Source organism: Cnephaeus nilssonii (assembly GCF_951640355.1).
Source record: "Cnephaeus nilssonii genome assembly, chromosome: 6".
Lineage (NCBI taxonomy): Eukaryota > Metazoa > Chordata > Mammalia > Chiroptera > Vespertilionidae > Cnephaeus > Cnephaeus nilssonii.
In genome coordinates, this window is record NC_137077.1 from 73,835,350 (window position 1) to 73,857,599 (window position 22,250).

The following is a 22,250-nucleotide window of genomic DNA, read 5'->3' on the forward strand; positions in this document are numbered from 1 at the left end:
TAATATGCTAATTAGACCAGACAGCAGAATGACCTTCTGGACGTCCTTCCAGATGACTTTCTGGACGAAGCTGGGGCTGTGAGGGCCGAGCCCCTTGCATGAATTTGGTGCATGGGTCCTCTAGTATTTTTATTAAAAAGGACAAGTGCTTATTATATTGTTTACTCATAAATTAGAGTAATCAAGAACAGTGAATTAATAAAACTTAAATAAACCAATCAATAATATTTCAATCCTAACAAGAAAAAATTATTCCAGAAATCTTAATGCCCTATGTTTTTGGTAAAATGGTATTCTATGTCACTCTGCTTGGAAAGCATAAAGCAATATACTCAGGCAGTAAAATTGTTTTTATGACAAAATATGATCTGTTGAAGCTTTATTTTTATTTATGTTGATTTTCTATACATACATTAATCTGAACTAATGTTAGATATATATTTTTTAGCTCAGCTGTAACTTCTGGCTTTTTGTTTTACCTTTAGTGTGTGAATCTTGCACTGAACCTATTCCACTATGTACTGATGGGGAATTTCTCACTGTGGACCTTAATACCACACAGTTCTGTTGTCCTCAGTATTACTGTGGTACGTATACCTTAACTAATTTGAAATATTTAAAGTGTCCAAAGTTTTAAGAAGCTCAGTGCATCTTAGTGCTACTGTCATGTCAGACCATAGTTGAATTCTAGCATACAAAATACATATTAAACATAAATAATGTTTTCATGTATCTAAGAGCTCTTCTTGGATAATACCATTACCTACCAAAAATAGATCAGCTATGACAAAAGCTCAGCTATGACTTGTCCCATAATCCTAGAATTTCTACTAATCTAGTTGATTCCATACCCTCTTCACTTCCTTTCTCTTCTTGTACTCTTGCCATTTCTCAGGGCTCTTTACTTGGTGTGATGTCCTTCTGTTGTATGTGTTATGAATCATTTGTTTTTCCTCACCAGCACAGGGCAATTGGGTGGTGGGGGAGGAGGCACTGGGGATAAATGAATTTAGGCACTACAGCAGTGGCAGTGAATTAAATGGTAGGGAGTGAAACTCCTGATTCCATGAAGTTAATCTTTACCCATGTAATTTTTCTATCTAGTTTGTGAGCCAAATCTTTGTCCTGTGCCACTACTCAACTGTGCAGAAGATATGAAACTTGTGAAAGAAAATGTATCTGGTCAATGTTGTCCAATATGGCATTGCGGTAATTAATTTTCATATTTTAAAGTTTTATTACAATACACTAATGTATTCTGATCATTATAAATGTTGATTTTTGCCTTTTAGAATGTAGCTGTGAGAACCTTGTTATACCAACTTGTGAAGTGGTAAGAACACATATTTTAATTGACTTGTCATCTAATTTAAATCGTTTTTTTCTTCCTTTACCTCTCTTATTTCTGAATTCTTAAAACTAATGGAATTACCCTCCTTAAGTTGTACTGTAGTAGATGAAAACAATGTGCTCTGATATTAGAGAACTGTCAATGTTTTATGTTCTACTTCAGACAGGAAAGTACAATACCTTATTTTTTCCACTGGTGACTGAATCTACTAATCTCATATCTAATTAAGTTCACTAGTCTTAAAAGCAAGCAAACCATTAAAATAATACTATCTCAATATTGGTATAGATAGTCATGATGATTTCATGCATATATATTTATTTTCAAATTCATCAAGTTGCATGTTAAATAAATAAAGTAATTGTATTTTACAAAAACATTAATTAAACATTTACTGTAATGATGTGTTATCTATTTTTGCATAGTGTATGAATCTTGTATAAATAACTTTGTATAAATAACTTTCATAAAAATTATCTCATTTGATATTTTGTGTGCACTATATACACATCTATAGAATAAAATAGTATTATTGTATTGTATTTTCTCAGGTTCTTAATAGTTTACATAACATGTGTAGCATATTATATCAATGAATCTTCCCAATGTAGGTATTTTTAGCTCATTTTATAAATAAGGAAATCGAGGTCTGAGAGAATAAATTATTGACTGAGATCTTCAGGCCTCAAGCCAGGCATTGTTTTGTATATATGTTTGTTTATGTGTATTCCTTTCATCTTTTTTAAAAATATATATTTTACTGATTTTTTAACAGACAGGAAGGGAGAGGGAGAGAGAGTTAGAAACATCGATGAGAGAGAAACATCGGTCAGCTGCCTCCTGCACACCCCCCACTGGGGATGTGCCTGCAACAGAGGTACATGCACTTGACCAGAATAGAACCTGGGACCCTTCAGTCCACAGGCTGACGCTCTATCCATTGAGCCAAACCGGTTAGGGCTGTATTCCTTTATTCTTTCCACTCTTTATTCTTTATTCTTTCATTTCCTTTACAAAGTGTACCCAAGACATAAGTTGACACAAGAACAAAGGCAAGAATAAACTGTCTTGTTTCTATTAGTGACCTTGCCTTTCTTTAACTGTGACTCACTTTCTTAACTGTAATATGAAAATAATAACAATACCTGTTATGTGAATGAAATAAATGAATATAAATTAGATAATACTTAACATATAACAAGAGTTCAATAAGTATTAGTGATAATTATTATTACAACTCCCCTCCCCCATACTGAGAATTTTACCACAAGGTGTAGATCATCATGGAGATGGAAGGTGAGCATCAAGAAAAGTTTGGAAGAAAGTGATAGTCATGTGAGGAATCTATATATATATATAAAGAGTCAGGGTCCATAACGTCTAAAATGACCAAAGGGATGATCAAACACCAGGCTGCATACGCAGCAGGCTCGGGTGGGCGGGGACTGGTGAGAGGGCTGAACTGCTGACCTCTCAGAGAGAAAGAGAGGCAGGGCTGATCAGCAGCTGCCATGGCTCCTGGCGAGGCCTGGAGAGAGAAGCAGGGTCTGATCCACAGCCTCAGTGGCAGCTGCTGATCAGCCCTTGCCTCTCTCTCTCTCCGGGCCTCACCAGCAGCCGCGCCTTTCTCTCTCTCTCTCTCTGAGAAGTCAGCAGTTCAGCCCGCTCGCCAGCAGCCTGGGGTGGCTGCTGATCAGCGCCACCTCTCTGATCAGGCCCAGAGATAGGCCCAGAGATAGGCCCAGAGATGCTGACTAGCATAGAAACTGACCAATCAGAACCAAATCTGGGTAAACTGCAAGGAGTCAATGGCTGTCTAGGAGGCAGAGCTTTTGACGCTGACTGGCATAGAAACCGACCAATCAGAACCTAATCTGGGTGAACTGCAAGGGCAGAACCTAAGGTGGGGGCTGAGGAGGGGTTTTAAGGGCAACAGCTGTTTAGTGTAAGGTGTAAGAAAGTGGTTTAATTTTTTAATGACCGGTTTGGCAGTATAGTGCATATGACTGGCTTTCAGTCCAGATATAGGGATTATGTATTTTTGTCTGCCAAGAGCATCTCCTCCTGCTGAAAAAGGCTCCCCCCACCCCATTTAAGCAACCCTATCCTATATGATCTATCTATACTAATAAAAGGGTAATACGCTAATTAGACCAGGTCGACTGGCCATCTTCCAGACAATCCAACTTCCTTCTGGACAAAGCCATTATGGTGGGGGCTGAGGCAGAGGCAGTTAGGGGTGATCAGGCCAGCAGGGGAGGGCAGTTGGGGGTGAGATCAGGCCAGCAGGGGAGGGCCATTGGGGGCGATATCAGGCTGGCAGGGGAGGGCAGTTGGGGGCGAGATCAGGCCTGCAGGGGAAGGCATTTGGGGGAGATATCAGGCCAGCAGGGGAGAGCAGTTAGGGGCAAGATCAGGCCACCAGGGGAGGACAGTTGGGGGAGAGATCAGGCCAGCAGGGGAGGGCAGTTAGGGGTGATCAGGCAGGCAGGCAGAGAGGTTAAGGGCGATCAGGCAGGCAGAGGGGTTAGGGGCAATCAGGCAGGCAGGCAGAAGCAGTTAGGAGTGATCAGGCAGGCAGGTGAGTGGTTAGGAGCCAGCGGTCCCAGATTGCGAGAGGGATGTCTGACTGCCGGTTTAGGCCCGATCCCACAGGACATCCCTCAAAGGGTCCCCAATTGGAGAGAGTGCAGGTTGGGCTGAGGGAACCCCGAACCCTCCCCCCCCCCTGCATGAATTTTGTGCACTGGGCCACTAGTAATAAATAAAAAGAGGTGAACTATTCCAGACTGGGGCTAGTATGAACATAAGTACATGCCAAAAGGAGTGAGGTAAGATATGTATGCTGAAGGATCACAACCTCTCTCTTTCCTTAAGAGAGAGCTAACCTGAGGAGGAACAATGAGGGACGAAGAACTATCCAAATTGTTGAATTAAGGAGGGCTTTAAAGGCAAGGCTGAGAAATTTTTATTTGATTTATTCATTTATTCTTTTCAGTTAATCATTCAACCAATATTTGTTGAAACCCAATTACATCTGGTTATGGTGCCAGTCACTTAAAAATGCACAGTCTTACCCTGAAGAGCTCAGTGTAGATTTAATGTGATAGGAGATAGAAGGGGTCTTGTATCAGATAGGAATTATTATAAAAATGGTGTTTGAGGGAGCAGATATTGATAATCCTGTGAAGCAGGATAAAGACAGTTAAACACTAGGGGGCAGGATATCAGCAAGAGACTAATATAGCTGCTCATGAACTTGAGTGTAGTGAGATCAATACAAAAAAGAAGTGTGTGTTGGGGGGTAGAGTATGTTTGAATTCAGGAGGGCAAAATGGAAGACTCTGGCCTTTTGTAATGTATTTTACAAGTGAGTGTGTGTGTGTGCGTGGGGGGGGGGGAAGATGAAGAAAGAGAAGGAAGGAGGAGGGGAGGAAGAAAAAAAAAAGACAGAGAGATATGTAGAGAAAGCTCTAAAATACCTTTAAATTTACAAGGCTCAGACACTGAATTCACAAGTACTGCATTCTTGGACAAACACTGATGGCCAAAGGAGCAGATCAGAGTGACGCTGGGATTTTACCCTTACCAGCCTCTTTCAGAGCTCTTCTGCTGGTCTGAAAGAGGTAACACAATGTCCTAAGGCATTTCAATAACCTTCAACACAACAATATAAACCACTAGAGGCCCAGTGCACAAAATTTGTGCATGCGGCGGGGGGCTCAGCCCAGTCTGCACCCTCTTGCAATCGGGACCCCTTGGGGGATGTCCGACTGCTGGTTTAGGCCCGATCGGGCCTACTCCGGCAGTTGGACATCCCTCTCGCAATCTGGGACCACTGGCTCCTAACTGCTCACCTGCCTGCCTGCCTGATTGCTTCTAACCTCTGTCTGATGCCTGATAGCTCCTAACCACTCTGCCTGCCTGCCTGATTGCCCCTAACTGCTCTGCCTGTCTGCCTCATCACCCCTAACCACTCACCTGCCTGCCTGATCGCCCCTAACTGCCTCTGCTTTGGCCCCCACCACTGCAGCTTCGTCTGGAAGGATGTCCAAAATGATGCCCGGAAGGTCGTTCAGCTGTCCGGTCTAATTAGCATATTATGCTTTTATTATTATTGATTCCTTTTCCCCCATGGGATTTTGTGCCTCCTCTGTTTTGGGTTCCTTGAAGCTTCTTTGAGTAGGACCCTCTATGCTCATTCTTTAACCTTTGTGTGGTTGTTACCTTAACTATGCTTCCTTTCTTTTCTTTTTTTTTTTTTTTTTTTTTGTGCCTTTACCGCCTATTTTGGCCTAACCACCCACCAACCAAACACTTTCCTGTGTGTCCCTCCCTTTACCTGCCTTTAATGAGTTTCTACCATTCTCCACTTACCCTTTCTCTGTGTTCTTCTCCCTCCCCAACATTTGTGGTAAATACTGATCCATTTAGTTCATTACCAGCTCAACATTCAATGTCTGAATATTATATATGAATCAAACTTTGACATTACTCAATTTTGCAAATATTTATTGAATGGCGATTGTATATTAGCATCATTCTGGGCACATACAACATAAACAGTAGTTTCAATAACTTTACCCAAATATACCACAACCATCCATGCATCATAATTTAGTTTTAACATTCATTGTTCTACATAAGCATTGACCTGACCCATTGTTCCTGAGTTCTCATTCTGAATGATGGCTGCTTGTTTCAGTGCATATGATATTATCTGTATATATTTTACATCACATTAGTTTTTCACATAGACAACAGATGCATTTCAAGCTAAAGACTCTATGTGAGACTTTTGCAGTATTTCTTTTTCTTTTTTTCAGTAACAGCTTTATTGAAATACTAGAGGCCCGGTGCATGAAATTCATGCACTCGGGCGGGGGGGGGGGGGGGGGGGAGGTGTCCTTCAGCCTGGCCTGAGCCCTCTTGCAGTCCAGTCAGACATCCTTAATGCTGCTGCAGAGGTGGGAAAGGCTCCCACCACTGCCACTGGGCTCACCAGTTGTGAGCCCGGCTTCTGGCTGAGTGGCACTCCCCCTGTGGGAGCGCAATGACCACCAGGGGGCAGTTCCTGCATTGAATGTCTGCCCCCTGGTGGTCAGTGCGTGTCATAGCGATCGGTGGTTTTGCCGTTTGGTCAATTTGCATATTAGCTTTTTATTATATAGGATAATTCACACTAGAGGCCCGATGCACAAAATTTGTGCAAGGGGCTTGGCCCTCGCAGCCCCTCGCAGCCCCTCGCAGCCCCTCGCAGCCTCGGCTGGCCCTCACAGCCCTGGCTGCCTCGGCCAGCCCTTGCAACCCTGGCTTTGTCCAGAAGCTCATCCGGATGGTCATCTGGAAGGTCATCCAGACAGTTGTTCTGCTGTTTGATGTAATTAGCATATTAGCTCTTTATTATATAGAATTATCATACAGTTCAGTTATTTAAAGTGTACAATTAAATGCTTTTAGTGTATTCATAGAATTGTGAAACGATCAACACAATTAATTTTAGAACAGTTTTATCACCCCTGGAAGAAACTACCTATTAGCAGTCACTCCACACTTTTCTACAAACTCCCCAGCCATTGGAAATCACTAATCTACTTTTTATCTCTATAGATTTGCCTATTCTTGGTATTTTATATAAATGGGATTGTATATTATGTGGCCTTTTGTAATTCCTTTCACCTAGCATAAGATTTGTAAGGCTCATTCATCCTGTACCATGTATCAGTACTTCATTCCTTTTTACTGTTAAATAATATTCATTGTATGAATATACCTAGACATTTATCCAAAATAAAGATATAAAATGGCCAATAGAACATGAAAATTCTTTAACTGGCATCATTAGCTATCAGTTAAATGCAACTTAAAACCATAGTAACATACCACTCTATCCTAAAAAGACAGATATTAACACATATGGGCAAGAATGGAGAAATTGGAACCTTCATATGTGGGATTGTAAAATGGTACAGCTGCTTTGGAAAACAGCCTGGTAGAGTTATCATATGACCCAGCAATTCCACTCCTAAGTATATACACATGAGAAATGAAAGCACATGTCCATACAAAAGCTCATATGAATGTTCATAGCAGCACTATTCATAAAGCCAAAAAGTGAAAACAGATTATGGTGATTTTGCTACAGACTTTAAAGGAGTAAACAAAAAGCCATTATGTACGTACTGGTAGAACAATTAAGGAGATATTTCCTCTTGGTGAAATTGGGTACTTAGAAAATAAAAGTGTAACGAAATATGTGGATAAGATCCAAAGGAAATATAAGTAGAAGGAAAGAACAGAAGATTTAAGTCTAAACTTGCAAGGGCACATTGGGCATTGTGGATATAATTATTAAAAACAAGTGATTAAGTGACTTAAACAAGGTAGTGTGTACCCAAAACCTCCTTATCTAATCTTCTGGAGTAGCTAATACAGTGAGATAATTTAATTTATTATTTTTAATTGCATATTTCTAACATTTTATTTCCAATCTCATTGGAATTATGTAATGACTAAAAGTCATAAAACCTCATTTGAGTTAACATTTATGCAACTACTTCACAACTTTTAAAAACACTATGAAAAGTAGGATATTATTAGCTTATGGGGAAAAGTTACTTTTATATATGAATTTATTCGAATAATTTCTTATGTCAAGAATCAATTCATTTTATTACCGACCTTATGAAAATTAAATGTATCCAGGAAAAGTTGATGCTTAAAATGTAATTCTTAAAACTTTAAGCCTGGTCCTACACTTGAGAGGAATCTAGACCCTTCCTAATAGGGCAAAGTTTGAGTACTGGTCATGACAACAACTTATTACAGCTAAAGGTTTCACAACACCTTCTGTGTGTCTTCCCTATTCAAGCTCTGTACATATACTGACCCATTTATTTCTCTCAACAATCCTAAAGGTCAGGCAGTATCATTATCCCCACTTTACAAATGGAGTGAGGAGCAGACTGGCTAAGTAACCTGCCCTCCATATATCACACATCTAGTAAGCAGTAGAGCAAGATCAGCACACAGGCAGTCTTGTTCTTGAGTCTGTGTCATTAAGCACTATATTATACTCTTCTGCTCCTGCTTCATATAACAGCAGCCTTGCTCAGATGCAGACATAAGAGCCTGGACAACTCCTACAGAACAGATCAAGACCATTTCCATCAAGCAAAGTTTCCAGGATTAGCAAACATTTTCTTTTTAAAAAATTAAAAAAAAAAATATATATATATATATATATATATATATATATATATATATATATATATATATATATATATATAGATTTCAGAGAAGAAGGGAGATGGAGAGAGAGATAGAAACATCAATGATGAGAGAGAATCACTGATCGGCTGCTTCCTGCATGCTCTCTACTGGGGGGTGAGCCCACAACCCGGGCATGTGCCCTTGACTGAAATTAAACCTGGGACCCTTCAGTCCGCAGGCCGATGCCCTATCCACTGAGCCAAACTGGCTAGGGCAACAAACATTTTCTTATCTCTGATTACCCACTAGTAGCTTAGAATCAAACAATATTTTATAGCTAGGACAGATCATAAAGATCATTTTATCTGCCTTCAGTCACTTAATAGATAAGCAAATTAAAGTTTATGAAGATTGAGTGATCCATGCTCACATTGTTCATTGTGATTTTCCCCCCCTGAGCTATTAATTAAATGACCACCAGGTTAATCCAAGACTGTTCACCATCACATATTTATTATGCACCTGCAGTACTATAATGTTATATAATAATAAAAATAATATCTTTCTAATAGGGAGAATTTACTACAATAGACCACAGCTTTCAGAGTGACTGTGGATGTGTGCAGTATCTCTGTGGTAACTATGTTTTTTATAACTTTTAAATGCCAGTGAATATTATTGGTATATGTTGTTCACTATTCATAACTTAAAAATAATTTTCTTTGAAATGGATTACACATTTTAAGCCATTTGCCAAGTTTTGAGTATAAAAATATTATAAATACTATTATATTTGTTTCCTCTTTTGTAATATTTCTAAATGTTCTGAGAAATTTGATAATTGGACAGAAAAGTGAATAGTGTTTTTCAGAAGCATCACAGTATGTAAAGTTGATGCTAGGGTTCATATATACTTAATTTGAAAAAATAGACATATATAAGTGACAGATTTTTTTTGCTCACTGTTTTATTATTATTGACTAGATGCCTGGTGCACCGGATGCATGCACTGGCGGGGGGAAGGGGGGGCGGGGCGTGGGAGGGAATATTCTGCAGGGATCGGCCCTCTGAGCAGCTGCTCCCACTGTGGGAGGACTGCTCATCCTGGTCAGCCGAGCAGCACTCCCACTGTGGGAGCGCACTGACCACCAGGGGGCAGCTCCAGCATTGAGCATCTGCTCCCTGGTGGTCAGTACGCCTCATAGCGACTGGTCGACCCATCGTTCTGGTCCTTCTGCCATTTAGTCGCTGGACTTTTATTATAAAGGATGTTAACACTGCAAATCAGAGAGTTGTTTTTTCTATGAAATAACAAAACTTCATATTAAGTATTAATAGGTTAATGGAAAATAAAATTTCTGTCCAAGAGCTTGAAACTTGTATTTTTATATGAGAGAAGGCTTAATTTCTGTGTTGGTGAGGCACAAAGATTTTCTGAACTGATTTCTTCATCACTATCTAGCTTACCCTAACATGCCATTCTTAATGATATGATAGCACATTGTTAACAGTTGCCTTCATCATGATTAAATGACTATTTATTTTGCAACACAATAAAATTAAAAATTTATTCTCAAAATAACAATTAAAAAACATTAAATGTTACAGAATCCCACCATGAAGAGATCTACTATTATTAATTTATATTTTGCCTCCATCTATATCCACTCCCCAAAATTGTCATGTTATGTTTCTGGAAGAGGGAACAATAAGTAGTCTGACAATCTCTTAGGTCTAAAATTCTGGAATCTACTATAAAATATAGTACTGGAGGAAGTTCAATCAGTGAATAGCAGTTGAGTTTACAGATCAATTTCTTGTTGTATGTTAAGGAATAAATGTGCTACATTATTAAGTAAACTCTTGAGTTATTAACAACATGTAAAGGTGAAGGTCTATTTTGGTTTTGGAAAAATTGCACATCACAATGAAAACATAGATTTAAATAAAAATTCCATTAAATGATTAATTAAAATATTGTATTTTTGTTGACTGTTTTTCTTTTCTTAGAAAAAGATGATGTGTGTGTATTTCAAGAAGTATCAGTATTGAATCCTGGCCAATCTATGATAAAGTATTTGGAAGGGGACTTTTGTCATACAATAGAGTGTCTGGAAGAAAAAGATAACTTTACAGGCTTTCACACTCTGAATTTTACAATGGTGAATTGTTCAAAAGAATGTGACATTGTAAGTATTCTTTATAAGTCATTCTGGTGAGAATCAATCTTAAAATGGCTGCTATAAAATTTGAGCTAGGGAATACTGCATAAGTTAAAAATGCATACTTAAATAGTTCTTCAATAATCTATTAATTTGTAACATATCTACCTATTACAGATTTTTCTTTTCTTGAGCTTCAGAAGTCTTATTATCTACAGCTTACTTAAACTGAAGTTGTTATACCTGCTTGATGAATCTTGGCTGGTAGATGTGAAGATTATAGCGATATAAAGTCAATTTTTCTATGAAGTACTTTAAATTCAACATTAGCAATGCTTATAGATGTTCTGAAAGAGCATATATTTATGTTGGGAAGCACTTTCAGAACTAATTAATTATATATTGGTGTTGTTGTGGGGCTTATTCAATGTATTATTATCATACACAGCACCAGGTATATACTCCATCTCCAAGTGATTATGATTGTTGTGGTACCTGCAAAAATGTATCCTGCAAATTTCAAATGGAAAATGGAACATCAGTTTTATATGAGGTATGAATTCCTTATTTTCTAAAAATATGTTCATTGGAGGATAATCTTTATGCTACTACTTTCTGAAGAAGACATTCTTAAATAAGTTTTCAAAATGCCACAAACACACAAATACACACAGAGAGTTCTACATACAATAAACATACCCATATACAACATTCTTTTAGTGGACAAGATACAGTTACACTGTAAACTATTTGATACTTTTTGTTGTAAAGAACCGTGTTTAACTCATTTCTCAAACTTATTTTATAATCTTCATTTTTAAAAATATGTCTTTATTGATTTTAGAGAGAGGAAGGGAGAAGAATAGAGACACAGAAATATCGATGAGAGAGAAACATCAATTCTGCTGCCCCCTGCACGCCCCCCACCAGGAATGGAGCCCATAACTGGGGCATGTGCCTGGACTAGGAATTGAACCTGTGACCCCTTGGTTCATGGGTTGATGCTCAACCATTGAGTCACACCAGCTGAGCTTCATTTTTGTTTTTAAAATATATTTTTTATTGATTTCAGAGAGGAAGGGAGAGGAATTAAGAGATAGAAACATCAATGATGAGAGAGAATCATCTATCGGCTGCCTCCTGCATGCCGCACACTGGAGATTGAGCCTGCAACCTGGGCATATGCCCTGACCGGGAATGGAACCGTGACCTCCTGGTTCATAGGTCGATGCTCAACCACTGAACTAGGCTGGCATTTTATTTTTATTTGTTTTAGATGTGAGGAATGGGCTTAGAGAAATGCTGATTTCTAATCATTACAAAGAAAAAGAACAATGATATTTTATTTACTCATTTGAATGAAACACTTTAATAGAAATCTGAAATTCAAGATGCTAGCACTTTATTTTAGCTTTTGATGGTTCCAGTGGATATATAAGAATAAAGATTTAGGTCATTTGACAAATTTCATTTTTTTAAAAATTTTAGTTTTTAAAACATTTTTAATCCTCACTGAAGAATAGTTTTTATTGATTTTAGAGAGAGGGAAGGAGGAAGGGAGGGAGGGAAGAAGGGAGGGGGAGAGAGAGAGAGAGAGAGAGAGAGAGAGAGAGAGAGAGAGAGAGAGAGAAATGTCAATCAGTTGCCTCCAGGGGATTGAACCTGCAATTTAGGTATGTGCCCTGACCTGGAATTTAACCGGCAACCTTTTTGGTGCATGGTTTGATGCTCCAACCAATGGAGCCACCAGACACCAGACCAGGGCAACAAATATACTATATTACATCTTTATACAAAAAATAATAATTATTCAGAATTCCGCCTTTATCTCCTAATAACTCTATATAGGTTTGCAGACTTACTTACTTCTTCCCTAGAATTTTTAATGAAACTTTATAATTTTATTAATAGTATGGTCAGATTTAGGAAGGTCACAAATTGTGTTTATAATTTATCCGAAGGTAATTCCAATTTATTATTGCTATCATTACATTTCTTCCATTAATAGTTTAATTATTTGTAGATATTATTTCTTATGTTCTTAATTACATGGGTTACTCAAATACCCAAAATAAAAAGATTTTTTTCTATCCTGTACATTTTATTAAATAAGAAAAATGAACAATTATGTTTTTATACCATAGCTTATTGTTTTACAATTATGTGCAAAATAGTGTTGATTTGTTATCTTGTTGTTGTTGTTTATCTGTTTATCCTAGCAGTATTTTTTTTGCTAATATGTATTTTTAAAAGAGGGAGTCTTAAAAAAGAAAGCTTACAAAATGATTAGGAGACATAGGTGACAGTGAGAGAAAAGGAATCAGAGAATACTGGAAAAAATACAGTAATTGGGGGATTTTAGTAAAAGGGCAACATAAACTCTATAGATATTGGTAATCCAGGAAGCATTGGTGTATGTAATTAATATTCATGGTGGTATCCCTGAAATGTAAATAAAAGATGAAACTATGTTCAGAATATATTTTTGAGAACACAAGCAATGCAACATAGGTAAATATACATAATTCTTGGCTTTTTCCAACGTAAGCTTTAGTTCTCTAGAAATCTAATTTCTATGGAACAACGACGTTTTTTCAGACAAATAAGATATTACTATGTTTCTTGAATTTTAATATTTTATTTTATTTTACACCTAGACTTCTGGATTTTTTTCCAATTAAGATTCATAGAAGATCCAAAGCCACTCATAAACTAAAATAAAATTTAGAAAAAGGAAGTTAGTTAAAATTCTTTACTGGTCCACAAGAAATCTTCAAGCCAGAGTTTGACTAACATTTTAAAATCCAGACTATAAAAATATACACTAACAATTATAGCACAACTAGAGGCCCAGTGCACAAAATTCATTCACGGGTAGCGTCACTAGCGGCTGCCGGCTGCCGGCCGGGGCCTCCCTTCCCTCGCGGCCAGCTCCTGGCCAGGGCCTTCCTTCATTCCGCACCACCTCCTGGTGGTCAGTGCACATCATAGCGAGTGACTGAACTCCAGGACGGTCGAACTCCTGAGGGGACACTTTGCATATTAGGCTTTTATATATAGAGATAATTATATAATAAATATATTTAGCAGACTTTCTTTCTTTCTTTCTTTTTTGTTTGTTAATCCTCATGGCCTGGTGCACGAAATTTGTGCAGAGGTAGGGTCCTAAGGCCTGGCCGGCAAGCAGGGCATATCTGTGGGGTGACCGGCAGGGCAATCAGGGAGGCCGGCCCCTCCCGCTTGTCGGCCAGCCCCACCCCCACCACCGCCAGTCACCTCCCTCTGTGGGGCAACCAGTGGGGCAATTGGGGTGACCCCACTGGAACCCACTTTGGCTGGCCTGGAGTCGCCCACTTGCCACTGTGCCCCCCCTAACTTCCCTCCCTTGCCAGCCTGGTCAACCCTAACTGCCCTTCCCTGCCAGCCCGATTGCCCCTAACTGCCCTCCCGTGCTGGTCTGGTAACCCCTCACTGTCCTCCCCTGCAGGCTTGGTCCCCCCCCAACTGCCCTCCCTTGCAGGCCTGGTCCCCCCAACTGCTCTCCCCTGCAGGCCTGGTCCTCCCCAACTGCCCTCCCCTGCAAGCCTCGTTGCTCCCACCTGCCCTCCCCTGCAGGCTTGGTTGCCCCCAACTGCCCTCCCCTGCAGGGCTGGTTGCCCCCAACTGCCCTCCCCTGCAGGCTTGGTCCCCCCCTGCAGGCTTGGTCCCCCCCCAACTGCCCTCCCCTCCAGGTCTGGTTGCCCCCAACTGTCCTCCCCTGGAGGCCTGTTCACCCCCAACTGCCCTCCTCTGCAGGCCTGATCTCCCCCAACTGCCCTCCCTTTCAGGCCTGGTTCCTCCCAACTGCCCTCCCCTGCTGGCCATCTTGTGGTGGCTATCTTGTGTCCACATGGGATCGGCCATCTTTGACCACATGAGGGCAGCCATCTTATGTTGGAGTGATGGTCAATTTGCATAATACCTCTTTATTATATAGGATATGTGTGGCAGACTTTCTTTCTTTTTGTTTTTTGCTTTTTAATCCTCACCTGAAGATATTTTTTCATTGATTTTTAGAGAAAGTGGAAGGGAGGGAGAGAGAAACATCAATGTGAGAGAGAGAGACCTGACCAGGGCCGGGGATGATGCCTGCAACTGATCCAGTATTGAACCCGGGACCCTTCAGTCCCTGGGCCAACGCTGTACCTACTGAACAAAATCAGCTAGGGCTAGCAGACTTTATTTCTAAATAGGAATTCTGACATCAGGAATGAAATAAAGTTATTATGTTTAAAAGTTAAAAGACTAGAAATAGATTTTAAAATAGCCATAAGGTATACAAAACTAGAACCATAGGTCAATAATTACTATCATTTGAAGATTTTTAAATATTTTGCTGGCAAGGGAGTGGAAGGAAGAATAAACAAATCTCAAGAAAGGAGGTGTATTACATAATATGATTTGTTTTTTTATAATTAGTGAGGGACATAGGAGAGCAAGACATTTGACACTTGATCAAATTAGATAATTTTGTAGAAGAAACAAATACCTTTTGCTTCTTTACTCCCTATTGCTTTACTTCACATTTACATCTCAGTTCTAGTATGAAACCAAACACACACACACACACACACACACATACACACACACACACACACCATGCATGTATTTTAATTATTTAAGTTAGATTTGTGGACATTTCCAGAAGGACGTTTTAAGACTCAAAAAGCTTTCTGCATCATGCCTTTTGATTCAATAGAATAGGAAATATTTTACTTCAGAAATTTAGCAGATTTCAATAGTAAAACAGTTACTTTCTCTTTTATTTTTAGGAAGGGAGTATGTGGCACCATAACTGTACCACATATGAATGTGTCAAGACTGATGAAGGAACAATGATTCTGAACTACAGTATGGTCTGCCCCCCTTTTAATGAGACTGAATGCAAAATGGTTTGTACTTTGTTATATTTAAGAAAATTCAGTACTAATTAGAATTTAGAAAATAGTGTGTTTTCCAAGGTCATACATACATTGTAGCTTGTTTATTTTGGTGAATGTTTTATTTTCATGTGTACATAAAAGCTCTATTATATTTCTTCAGTTTTCCATTTTGAATTATATATGGTATTCCAAATAATTTTCACTCTCCCTGAATAGACATTATGCTATTTCTGGGTTTTTAATATGTAGATAAAGGATTATTGAAAAATCATTTGATCACCTAGCCTCTTTCTCAATATGGATCAATAAACGAATCCATCAGAGCTTGAATGATTTTCTCTTTCTTAAACACACAGCCAGATTTATGATGTAATTCACTTTTTATTGCATGTTGGCCTAAGTGAAATTTGTCTTAGCTCCTCTGAGCACAGGCCACTGTGGAACTGAGCACATGCCATAGTTGGTCTTTCAGTTTTGTTCTCCCAATTCCTTATTCTCTCAGATTTTTAAAAGTGATACAATCCCCCCCCCCTTTTATTACTAACTTTGAAGGTTGCTGGAACAACTTTCTATTCCATGTGAAAGTAATACAATTTAAAAAAAAGATTACTGTAGCTTTAATTAATAGGTAATAATCCCTAATGAAAGGTAAGCTTTGCTCTGTTGTGTGGGGCAATATTTTCTAAGTGTATAGAAATAGCAGTCTCATTGATATTTTTCAAAATGTCCTCTTTTAGTAATGATGGATAACTCGCTAGCTGGCTAGGTAGATAACATATGTACTAAAGTAATAGAATTTCAGGTCTGGAAAGAATCAGACACCATCTTAATTCACAGATTTTAAAATTTGAATTGTAATTATCAAGTTACTAAAAGCAACCAGAAACTTACTGTAATAATTCTAAAAGATAATAAAATTTTCTTAAGTTATCCTTAGGCAGAAGCCATTCTGAAGTAGAGATATTTTAAAATAGTAAAATATTACAGAAAAAGATACACCATTTTAACATTCAATTATATTCAGAAACTCAGTCTACTCTTATAGAGTAGCTTATATTATTTTGAAGAGTTGAAAAATATAATGGCCTCTACTGGTAAGACATTTTTTTTTGTATTTAAAATTTGGGCTGATGCCATGTTGGTCTCAGCCCTTCTGCTAGCAGATGTAATAATAAATTTATAATCTTAAAAAAATAAAGTTTTGTAGTGTTCTTTTAAGGAAGTTAATCTTTTTACACTCTGATATTACGAATAAAGAAATAACATTTTAAACATATGCTCCTAAATTTTTTTACAAAAGGAATTCTTATTAGTAGTTAAATTCCAATCATTTTCCTATAAAGTACTTTGTGATACTTTAGTTTTCTATTTCTAGTCCAAGAAGAAATAAACCCTTTTTACTTTTCTCCTCTTTTCCTAGAATGAAGGAGTTGTAAAGCTTTATAATGAAGGCTGTTGCAAGATCTGTAAGTGAAGACATATTACATTGATTAATTTGATAGATTAGTTTTAATTGTCCTATAATTTTTCTTGTAAATTTCAGTCCCTAAGACATGTGGAGGGAAACAAATTGTATAATGCATATTAAATGTTTTTGTGTCATGGCTTATTATTTTGTAATTTAGTCTTCATTGAGTAACATGTTTCTTTAGATAAATTTTAATTTAAATATTAGAAATTTCTTTATTGTTGCATTTCTTTATTGTTGTGTGGGGCTCTAATGGGTTTAAGTTTAAAAGTGCTCTGTGGTCAGATTTACTTGGAACATGTGGAACTATGCAAGAGTACGTAGGTTATGATGAGAAGGTCATTGTGACTCCAATAAGGGCAAAGTGCAGTCAGTATTGTCCAAACCTATTGGGACAAGTCTATGGTTCTGTATGATACATTTGAGAAATGCTAATTTAATGAGTACATTTAAATCCTATATGTAAAACTTCCCAATAATTATTTTGATAAAGTTATGTATACACAATATACATAGGTTATATTAGTTCAGATGATAAGGTTTATTTCATAGTAACTGTTTAAAATATAGTTTTATTGATTTCAGAGAGGAAGGGAGACAGAGAGAGAGAAACATCAATGATAAGAGAGAATCATTGATCAGCTGCCTCCTACACACCCCACCTTGGGGATAAAGTTGCAACCAGGGCATGTGCCCTGACTGGAATTGAACCATGACCTCCAGGTCCATAGGTCAACGCTCAACCACTGAGCAACACCAGCCAGGGCTCTTAGTAATTTTTAATGACTTTAAGGACTGAAATAGAATGGAGAGGTATTAATGCAGCCATCTTTCTTTTTTTTTTCTTTTTAAAGTGTTTATGACTTTCTCAAGATAAAAATAGGAGTTTTAGGCTAGAATGGCAGTTTTTATTTACATAGTATGTAAATCTGACACACACAAACTTACCACAACAAAAGAGTTCAACATAAGATGGCCTGACTCTAATGTGACATTGTATTCGTTTGCTAATGCTGTTATAACAGTGCCACAAGCTGGGTGACTTAGACATGTATCATCTCACAGTTCTGGAGGTTAGGAGTCCAAAATAAAGAGGTCCATGGGGTTGGTTCCTTCTGAGGACTTGAGGGAAAGATCTGCTGCAGGCCTCTCTCCTTAGCTGGGTTCTTCTTGTATGTGTATCTATCTCCAAATTCCCCCTTTTTATAAGGACATGAGTCAGATTGGATTGGGGCCTACCCTAATGACCTCATTTTCACTTGATTACCTCTGTAAAGACTCCATCTCCAAATAAGGTGATTTCTGAGGCTCATAGGAATATTTCAACCCATAACAGTTTTTATTGCTGGGACTTTTGTAAATAGGATAATGCCACTTACACCTCTTTAATTACTGGGGCTCTTAGACACACACTAATTAACCTTTTTTCTGTTAGAAAAAAAGTAGTTTTTAATTCAGTATTTTATGAATTATATGTAAACTAATGTATATCCAGTAGTCATTGTATCAGGAACCAAAGGAATGAAATTAGACTCCAGAATCTGAGGAAGTTTATATTTTTATAACTTCACTTCTTTTTCCTCTGCTTCTTCAGTCTAGACTCTTCTTTAGGTATGCGATATAGGAGTAGAATCATATAGCAAATATGAAGAGCTTAGATTCTGTAACTCCATGTTAGTCATTAGAGAAGTGAGTACAATTATGTTATCTGAGGGTAGACAGGAGATCTGTGTGACTGACTGTATTAGTACTATTTATTGCCTGTCACACATAGACACTCTATTAAGCCCATTGCAGACCAGTACTACAACTAATCTTCATAAGTTCCGAGAGCTAGATGGGAAGATAGGGATGGCTCCCCCTATAGAAGAGAAAATGAAGGTTCAGAAAAGTTGATCCCACTCATCAGTAATAGATTAAGGGCTTGTCTGGGGCCTTTCAATTCTGCTAAGCTCTTTGAAGCTGCAGAATAGTAAAAAAGTCACCTCAGTTTTTCCTATCTGATGAGTAAGGACTTGTAAGGAAGTTTCAGCTTTGGTATCAGAGAACCCTTGTCTGCAGTCTTTGCTTTTGTGTGACCAGGCTATACCAGAGAGACTGTGGGTATTGGATACTATCACAGGTGCTGTGCTAAACAAAATGTGTTACAATAAAGTCTCTGAGAATGAACAGGAATGCTTCTTGGTACAAACAAATTTATGCTGTCTAACTAAATTGATGCTGTCCCAATTTCATTCATCGAATGAATTAATTTATCAAACCAATTTTTATTGAGTGCCTACTACACACCAGACAGTCTTTTAGCACTGGGACTGTGATAGTGAGTGAAACAGTATCTGTATGCATAGTGCATATTATCAAGAAGTGGAAGAAACAATGAACACATAAATATATATTATTATGTCAGGTAGTGATGAGTGATGTAAAGAAAAATAGTGCAGAATAAAAGGGATGGAGAGTGAAGGGAACTGGTTGCTAACTTAAGGGAATCATTAAAGAAGGCCTCTGTAAGGACGTGTCATTTGAACGGAGACTGAATGTCTGCCAGAAGAATGAAGAGTTGAAAGCAAAGGAAACAGCAGGTGTGGCTATAGCACAGGGATGAAAGTGATAGAAAGAAGAGGGTAAGGTACCTTATAGGGGATGTTAAAGATGTGCTCTTTCTAAACAATTATTCTTAAACTTGCATGAAGTAACGACTGAGTAAAAGCACTAAAAGGTACCAACAGCCTGCCCTCTGTCACCAACACTGAGCCTTGGGCCACACTGTATAGGTGGGAGATCAGGGAAAGGAGAAAGAACAGTCATAGGAGAGAGAGGAGGAGCCACAGTGAGACAGAGGAAAACCAAAGTGGCTGTTCTAGAAGCCAAGTGTAGAGAGTGTATCAAGAAGAAGAGAGTGATGAACTGGGTCAAATACTACTGCGAAGTCAAATAGAATGAGAACTGAGATGTGACCTTGAATTTCGCAATTTAAAGGTCAAGGGTAACCTTGAGGAGGACAGTTTAATTTAAGGTCATCTTTACTTGAACCAGCATAGCTTAGCTTTGACATACTTTACATGTTGAGATTTCACAGAATTATTTAATTAAAAAATAATGTTGTGACTAAAATCATTTGAAAACTGGAGATCTAAATAAACCCAGCCTTTTGCAAACAAGGTAAATCAGTGGAATGACAAAACAAGTTAGTATCAGAGCAAAAAAACCTTGGACTTTTGCAGCCTGATTCAGAGTTATATCTACTACATACAGTGTGAAATAAATATTCTTGGTGTATTGCCAAGTAATAATCCATCACCCACACAGAGGCATATTAATATGCCATTAATTAATAGAAAGTGTTTTCATTTGAACTCCTAAGAGATCGTTTCAGAACCATCAAATCAAATTAGCATCACTCACCTATACATTTAAACATGGTTGATAAATAGTTCAATTACATTCATGCTTGATATTTTATTAATATACGTTAGGATAATGTGGTTTTAAATCTATTAGTTTTTAATTTCAAAATAAATTTATGTATACTAGTATATGTATAGATGCTTTAATTATTTATGTGTATATTTACTTTTAGATACCATGTAATAAACATTTTATCTATCTGTCTATATACCACACAGAGGTTGGTACATACTATACAGTTAGCTGTACTGTATGTATAGAATATTTTTGATTTGTGATTATGGTAATTATTCTGACAATAAGGTAAAGAGAAGTATGAAGCTAGAAAATATAAGAGATAATCCACTTAGATGGTGAAAATAAATATTGAACATAAAATATGAGTTAAATCTTAAATATCTCTTAATATAGGAATATACTTTATGTAAACATATCAATTTTCAATATATTCATATGTTAATTGAATTAAGAAACAATTTGGCATGAGCCTTTTAATGAATAAATACGTTCTATATTTTATCAGGTAAACGAGAAGAAAGAATATGCCAGAAAGTGATTATTAAATCAGTTATAAGGAAACAGGACTGTATAAGTCAAAGCTCTGTAAGTGGAAAAATATCATTTGTTACATAAAGGGTATGTGTCTTTCCAAAGTATATGTATTGCAGCACTAATAAGTTTGTAAGCCAACAAAATGCTAACACAATATTTAGCTTTGAGATTATTCTTGAATTCTAATATTAAAATATTCTGTGAAGAAGTGTGAATTATTCTTAGCATAAGTAGTCAAAAGTTCTGAAGTGGTAACTGCAATCCAGAGAGATGGAAATTAAATCTAAATATATTTGACTATGTATTTTCTTAACTATGCAATTTTACTCAGCAAAAATAGTCCTGGTTCTAACTTTACCTCCTTTAATATGACCCATACAATTCCACAGTCTACTTGAGCCATGATATAATATGGGTTACAATAGACTCATTAGATTATGATTAATATATTGCAGGCACCTGTCTAGTTATGTGAGCACGTTTCAAAATTTCTGTCAGCATTGCTGTCCTAGGCATCACCGTGGAACTAAGTTACTGAATTTCAACCTGGTATGCTATGCAATCTTTCTCTGTGCAAACACAGAGAAGCTTGAGAGTTAAAGTGATAAGAAAGCCTTGCTTTCATTTGAATTAGTAAAATCAAGTAACCAGATTTTTAATTTTTATGAGTTTTTTCTCATCATCTCGCCTTACAGATAAATGTTGCATCTTGTGATGGAAAATGCCCATCTGCTACCATATATAACATCAACATTGAGAGCCATCTAAGATTCTGTAAGTGTTGTCGTGAGAATGGAGTGCGGAATCTGACTGTGCCCCTGTACTGTTCGGGAAATGGCACCGAGATCATGTACACGCTCCAGGAACCTATAGACTGCACATGCCAGTGGAATTAGACTTGTGGATTCCAAGAACTCTATGCAACATCACCAATCAAATGGAGTTAACTTTCAGCACTGTTATTTAGGCACTGGGCAGATTTATACTGTTTATTGATAATGTACTTTTCAGACTATTGGGATATAGAAATTAACAAAAATATACACACTTTCCATGGAAAATTAGATGTATTCATTTACTGTATTTTAGAGAAGTAAATTATTTTAAGTTGTTCAGCTGAAATACTATACATATAATTGCAACATGCTAAAAACCTGAGATATGCTCATTAAGCA

General features: G+C 37.5%; 1 protein-coding gene across 1 annotated transcript in view; it reads left to right on the forward strand.

Moving 5' to 3' along the window:
- Positions 1-21,971, forward strand: part of OTOGL (otogelin like) — a gene marked incomplete at both ends in the record, with an annotated part of 144,717 nt that extends 122,746 nt beyond the window's left edge. The window contains 10 exons of the mRNA XM_079773801.1: positions 486-587; positions 1,105-1,209; positions 1,293-1,333; positions 9,136-9,199; positions 10,574-10,752; positions 11,174-11,278; positions 15,537-15,656; positions 17,068-17,113; positions 21,047-21,126; positions 21,771-21,971. Of these exons, the coding sequence (XP_079629927.1) occupies positions 486-587; positions 1,105-1,209; positions 1,293-1,333; positions 9,136-9,199; positions 10,574-10,752; positions 11,174-11,278; positions 15,537-15,656; positions 17,068-17,113; positions 21,047-21,126; positions 21,771-21,971 (1,043 nt within the window). The remainder of the gene's footprint in view (positions 1-485; positions 588-1,104; positions 1,210-1,292; positions 1,334-9,135; positions 9,200-10,573; positions 10,753-11,173; positions 11,279-15,536; positions 15,657-17,067; positions 17,114-21,046; positions 21,127-21,770) is intronic.
- Positions 21,972-22,250: the final 279 nt, after the last annotated feature.